The following is a 7,056-nucleotide window of genomic DNA, read 5'->3' as shown; positions in this document are numbered from 1 at the left end:
TCTGGGTGATAACAGATAGCAGGAATTGATGTGCATAATATTATGCGAGACTGGAAGTTCAGTATAAGAGGAGATGTGTAAGATTAAAGTCCAGTTTGTTCCTGGAGGTTCAGGTAGACTGTAAAAAATTCCAGTCCTGAACTATTAAGCGACTGAAGTCACAGGTCCTCAGAGAACAGCTGTCTGCATCAGTCGAGGACAGGACCACCTTCATGGAAAAGTGGAACCAACCCCAGTCACCACACGCATTCCAGGCAGACCACACGGGGGCATCCATGTGATGAGATCTCCAACCAGAAGCAGGACTCCAGGATGAGTTAGACAGGTCCAGAGGGCAGAGGAGGTCTGGATCACTGGCAGCTCAGGAGCGTCATGTATAGCTCGACAGAGAGATAGGTAGAGGAACAAGGAGAGAGGGAGAGAGAGAGAGAGGAGAGAGCAGGAAAGATAACAGTTAGGTATGGTCACAGTCACACAATGTATAATGTGAATGTATATTAACTGTAGAGTGCAAGCAGAGACTCCGGCAGGACTAACTATGACAGCATAACTAAAAGGGAGAGCCAGAAGGAAACACAAACATGAGGGGGAACTGAGATGTAAAGCAACCAATCACCTCACCGTCAGCAAACCTGAGTGATCAATGAGAGTGAGGAAGACAGCATCCAAACATACCAGTTCACCATAATACTCTACGTCCATGAGTCCCCCAGATCTGCTCCTTTACCTAAGGCTAATCTATTTATAAAAATGATTGGCTAAATAAATAGGTTTTTAGCCTGGACTTAAACACTGAGACTGTGTCTGAGTCCCGAACACTATTTGGAAGACTATTCCATAATTTTGGGGCTTTGTAAGAAAAAGCTCCGCCCCCAGCTGTAGTTTTCATAATACACGGTACTGATAAGCAGCCTGCATCCTTTGATCGAAGTAGGCGTGGCGGATCGTAAGACATCAGCAGTTCGCTCAGGTACTGCGGCGCGAGACCATTTAATGCTTTATATGTCAAGAGTAGTATTTTAAAATCGATGCGAAATTTCACAGGAAGCCAATGCAGTGAAGATAAGATAGGGGTGATGTGCTCATATCTTCTGGTTCTAGTGAGGACTCTCGCTGCTGCATTCTGGACTAGCTGAAGCTTATTTATGCACCTTGTTAAACAACCAGACAGTAAGGCATTACAATAGTCCAACCTAGAGGTGATAAAAGCATGAACTAGTTTTTCTGCATCGTTTAGCGACAATATATTTCTTATCTTGGCAATATTTCTGAGGTGAAAGAATGCTATCCTGGTAATATTATCTACATGAGCTTCAAATGAAAGGCTGGAATCTATAATCACACCAAGGTTCTTCACTGTTGCACAGTAAGGCCATTTAAAATCACTATGTTTAGAAAGCTTACTTCTAGCTGCTTGTGGTCCTATGACTAGAACTTCTGGATTAAGCAGAAGGAAATTAATTAACATCCAATGTCTTTGCTCAACTTTAGTAAACTGTTTTTTCTCATCTACGTTTGCTAAAATGTATACTTGTGTGTCGTCAGCATAACAATGAAAACTAATACCATGCTTACGGATTATGTTGCCCAGAGGAAGCATGTAAAGGGAAAAAAGCAGTGGGCCTAAAACAGAACCCTGTGGAACACCAAATTCAACTTGAGAACATGAGGAATGGTCACCATCTAAATCTACAAACTGATAACGATCAGTCAAATAGGATCTGAGCCAGGAGAGGGCTGTACCCTTAATTCCTACTACATTTTCTAATCTGTGAAAAAGAATAGCGTAATCAATGGTGTCAAAAGCTGCACTGAGGTCGAGTAACACAAGTGAGTAAGAAATTAGTTGTCCTGATTTATTTAGAACCCCCCCACACACACACCCATCCACACACCCACCCACACACACACACACACACACACACAAAAACATAAGATTTTTTTATGAGAAAAGGTTAACATCAAGTGGAGTAGGGTATGAGATACTTTCAAATAAGTTACATAAATATCTGAAATCTATGGTACTGTACACAATATTGCACATATATTTATTGACAGTTAGAATTATGTTTAACTGTTCATGAGGGAGATTGCCTGGGGAAAACTGTTTTTGTGCCCGACTGTCCTGGTGTTCGCTGCTCTGTAGCGTCGACCCGACGGCAGTCGAATAGAGGGTGGCTTGGTGGCCTTTTCCTCACTCTGGATGTATACAGTTCATGCAGCGTGGGCAGGGCAGTGCCAATAATTCTTTCAGCAGTCCGAACCGTTCTTTGTCGTCTTCTGATGTCTGTTTTCGTAGCTGAGCCAAACCAGACAGTTACTGAAGTGCACAGGACGGATTCAGTGACGGCTGAGTAGAACTGTGTGAGCAGCTCCTGTGGTGGGTTGGACTCCTTCAGCTGGTGAAGGACATACAACCTCTGGTGGGCCTTTTTAACAATGGAGTCAATGTGAAAGTCCCACTTCAGCGAGCTGACGTTACCTCCCTGCATTTACAGTTTATAAGAGTTCACTGACTGTATTGTTTACAGTAACCTCACAACCCGTTCTTTACATTAGTAAAGATCATCTGATCAAATATAAAAATAAATTTTTATAAATATAATTAATGAGATGCTGCTCACTCTGTGTGTGTGCATGTGTGTGTGTGTGTGTGTGTGAGGTTCATGGAGTTTAAGTGACTCGAGTAGATAATAAATCTGAACACAAGAGCAGAATCCACATGAACTATAACTGTAAAAAAATGTTTATTGTTTTTGCTGAAATAATGAGATTTAAACACAAATCTAATCTTCACACAGAATCTGTTTTATTTTCGAACACAAACAGGTTCATGACATTTAATTCAGTTTTCATTTTTTGTTATATTTCACTCTTGTTCATGTTTTTTATTTCTCTTTTATTTCTCTATTTCTAAAACAGCACTTAAGATTAAGAGAGTAAGAGTACTTGTTTTACCGAATAAAATGTGTGTGTGTGTGTGTGTGTATTATCTCTGAGCAAAATAGGGTCTGATCTTGAGGCTGATGGTCTTGAGTGAGTACCACGAGCCCTTCCAGTTCATCCACACGATGCCGTCGTCTGTCCCGTGCTTGGCCATGTTCTTGGTGTAAGCTCCGCCCCAGTAGTATCGCCCATTAGGATTGGCCGAATGGCAGGCGTTGTACCACCATCCACCTCCGTCTTCTTTTGAACACTGTTTAGACGGGTCACCGGGCACCCTGTATATGTTACAGAACAGAAATATATATAAGTATTAAATGTGTACATCACAGCTAATGATTCTGCTGTATGTGAATCCAGGGAAATTCACTTTATCAAACAGAATACAGAAAAGAAAAAGATTATTTTAATAATACAGCAGCACTCTCTGTTAGGAGGTGATCGATATTTAAACACAGAATGGTATCTCGGCGGTAATGACAGCGCTGCTCACCATCGGTCATTGTCTCTGTCGTAGGTGCTGAACATCATGCCGTTGTGGATGGTCATGGTGCGATTTACCCCAAACAGCTCGGTCGCCCCGGTGAGGAAGGTGTTACCCGCCGTGCCGGAGTATTTATCCACCGCCAGGATGTAGTTGGAGGCCTCACCCTGGACGGTGAACTGCTGGTACTGAGCGTGCACCTTGGTGCCGCTCCAGTCCTGCATCTCAATCAGGACCTCAGTTGGACCTGTCTTAGTGATCTGACTGATGCGGTCATTACCGAGCCAGTACTCACCTACAGGCCCAAATAAAAACAAAAACAGTTTAGATCTCAGAAAGTTTTCACTGGGGGACAAAAACACAAAACACAAGTGCATCTCACTCTTTCATTCATCTTCATCTAAATGTTCTATCCTGGTCAGGGTCTCTATGGTCCTGGAGTCTATTATGGGATGCCAGGACCCAGCCCAAGCTCAGGACTTAATCAGAACCCTGAAACTATGCTACACCACCATGTGGACCCTTGGAGAGTTTAAAACATCTTACCAGGAGTTTCGCAGTGACCTTTCCCAACATCATACGCAACGTTTCCAAAACCTCTCTTGTATTCGTCCCATCGCCGGCCAAAGTCCACACTGCCGTCCAAACGGTTCTGAATCAGCAGCCAGCCTAAGAACAGGACAGAACAGGATGTAAAGAGTGTCTCACAGGAGTGACGCTAAACACACCACAAACCCAAAATACGGCAAATGTTTTGTCTGTTTTGCCCTCACGCCGCACCTCCATTCTGCGTCGTCTGGTCACAGAAGACCTTATACGCTGGCTGTGAGGATTCTGGACGCACCAGATACATCTCAGAAGATTCTCCTCCATTCCTGAAGATATCCTCGCAGTCTTTTCCAGACACCACGGGGATGGGGCAGGACACCACACACGGCTGGGCGCACTTCTCCGTCTGAGCCGCGACCGCCTTCTCCAGGCGCTGAATCTTCTCACGCACTTTGTCCAGCACCCCCTGCAGAATTTTAATGTTCTGTGGAAACGTCACATCCACTGATTCTTTCACGAACACGTGCTGGACCTCCAGGTCATCTGTGTACTGACTAACCAAGTCGTTGTTTCCTAAAAGGTAAAGGAAGTAAACTTAAGTCAGCAGCTTGAGTGCTGTAGTCCATCTCGCTCTCCCATCAGGACAAGCGTTTCAGCACATATGTCTAATGTTAATGAATTTTTAGGGAGGAGCTCAACATCTGACTAACGTCTGAGTGAGAACTAGAACATCACAGAACCCTACCGTCGTTGATTCTCTGTCTCTCGGTGATTTCTGAGGTCAGATCCACCACGTATTTGTAGACAGAGTTGGAGGTCTGTGATAGAGTTTCCACGTCTCTCTTCAGCTGAGCCACGGTGGGTTTAACGTCGCGCTCCTGCTTCACTAAACTCGCTTTCAGTTCACAGCCTGTAGGACAGAGGACTCCCTGAAGGAGGAACAGAAACCAGCAGGGATCAGACCTCGCCTGCCTTCACACACTTTAACCCATTGATAATGCACCATGTCAGGAGAATTAGGTGCTTTTATTATACAAACTCGTCCGCAGGTCCATATGAATTTGCTCTTTCTCTAAAAATAACTTACATTTAGGTATATTTTAGTCAGCAGTCTAATAATAACATGATATCAGTGCTTAGAAGTACAGTATGTGCCGTGTGTTTAGGAAGCGTTTAGGTTCTTTTAAAGCTGAATAATGGAATTGAAAATGTTTGTCTTTTTACAATCAAAGTTCCACTAGGTTTGAGATTTTTACCTCTAAACTTTAAACAGCTGTGTGCTGAGAAATTCACCTGTGTGTGTGTGTGTGTGTGTGTGGTTGGTGGGATAGTGGTAAGTAAGGATGACTCTAAGGGCCCCTCGGTGACTCGTGGCCCCTTAAAATGCTACAGCAGTCAAAAAGTGTTCAGATGGTCGAGGGTGGCAGCCCAGAGTCTCTAGCCACGCCCCTGTGTCTAGCCACGCCCCTGTGTCTATCCACGCCCCTGTGTCTAGCCACGCCCTTGACCCACACCTCTGAGTCAGAAAAAAGTTGGATAAAACGACAGCATCAAACACAGTGTGGAAATATGCCTGGAAAATAAATGTGTGTGATTATTAGAGGACAGATCGTACTATTGTCTCTAGTGCGTGGGCGCATCCTCCACTGTCTTGGACTTCCTGCTTCTCCTCCTGAACCTGGCTCCCTGTAGCCGCGGTGGGACGCGGGCCATATCGGTTACGCCCGGTAACGGGAGGAGGAGCAGCGACAGGGGTGTAGACCTCACGACCTCGGGTTAGAGGCCTGTGACCTCGAGGATCCGTCACGTTGTTGTTACGCTAAGAAACATAAAAAAATAATTTAGTTTGTTGGATTTATTTGCAGGTAAATTGTAAAATCCTTATCATGTCAGTATTTATCTGTAGGTTGAATCTTTTACAGCTCAGGTTAAACATGCAGTTTAAAGGTTTATACTAATATAGTATTCTTCCTAAAATCGACATTCTAATCATTCAATTCAAAGTTGGTTAAATTCAATGAAATCAGACTCACCGCTGGTGGTTTTACATCCTGCAGAGAGACAGAGACAGACAGAGACAGACAGACAGAGAGACAGAGACAGACAGACAGAGAGAGACAGACACACAGAGACAGACAGAGACAAAGAATAAATGTTTTATTTCTGACCAGATTTAAAAAAGCATAAACAACCCCAGGAGTGTGTACTCACATCATCATCATCGTAGTCACTGTTTAAATGCTGAGCGAGCGCTACACACACACACACACTGAGGAAGAGGAGAAGCTTCATGATAAAGAGCAGGACACACAGCACAGATCGTCACCCTGCTGTCCGTCTGTCCGTCTGTCTGTTCGTCTGTCCACACTGCAGGGCTCCGAGTCTGTATTTATACAATCCTCAGACCCGTCCCCTGTGACCCCCCCCCTCCCCCACCCTGTCTGGGTAACTATTAACTCAGGAAAATCAATCGGAGCAGCTCAGGGTCATTAGTGGGAAATGTGGCAACACAGTGTACGATCTCACAACGTAAACAACGTGGGCGGGAAATAATAGGCAATATTTAGATTTAAACACTCTGTGTGTGCTCTGTGCTGATTGGTTTAAAAATTAAAACATGGAAAAGAAACAGATTATATTTTATTTAAAAAAAAAAAAAAAAAAACAAGTTTTATATTTATACAATTCTGCATCCTCTGTTGTTCAGTGGTGGTGTGTGTGCTCTGCACGGCAGCGGGGTCGAAGCTCGGGGGAATCAAATATTACAGTTTATATCTCAAATATCTAATTAATCTGTTTTGAAACTGGGATGTTTTTATATAAAAATTTATATTTAAATGAGAAAATGAAAAAAAGATTAATATATAGATATATATAGATAGATATAGATAGATATATAGATAAATAGATATATTTTTTTTCTTTAATAGATTTATAATACATTAATAAATAAAGATTATTTCTGATTAAAAAAAAAGAATAAAAACTAGAAATAATCACATGTACAAGTGTTTAAAGACATAAAGTAAAGTGTGTCTTGATTTTGTCCCTGACCTCAGGTACGTGTGTGGTATTGACAC

General features: G+C 43.0%; 1 protein-coding gene across 1 annotated transcript; it reads right to left on the bottom strand.

The window, feature by feature from the left end:
• Positions 1-2,787: 2,787 nt before the first annotated feature.
• fgb (fibrinogen beta chain) lies at positions 2,788-6,347 on the bottom strand. The gene is made up of 8 exons (XM_053476551.1): positions 6,188-6,347; positions 6,010-6,027; positions 5,592-5,795; positions 4,722-4,905; positions 4,208-4,549; positions 3,974-4,096; positions 3,437-3,722; positions 2,788-3,221 (listed from the first exon to the last, which is right to left on the bottom strand). The coding sequence occupies exons 1-8, from the start codon at positions 6,266-6,268 to the stop codon at positions 2,990-2,992; spliced, it is 1,470 nt and encodes a 489-aa protein (XP_053332526.1). The 5' UTR covers positions 6,269-6,347; the 3' UTR covers positions 2,788-2,989.
• Between the last annotated feature and the right edge of the window lie 709 nt (positions 6,348-7,056).

This window comes from Clarias gariepinus, chromosome 18 (genome assembly GCF_024256425.1).
Source record: "Clarias gariepinus isolate MV-2021 ecotype Netherlands chromosome 18, CGAR_prim_01v2, whole genome shotgun sequence".
NCBI lineage: Eukaryota > Metazoa > Chordata > Actinopteri > Siluriformes > Clariidae > Clarias > Clarias gariepinus.
This window is presented reverse-complemented; position numbering and strand designations above follow the sequence as displayed.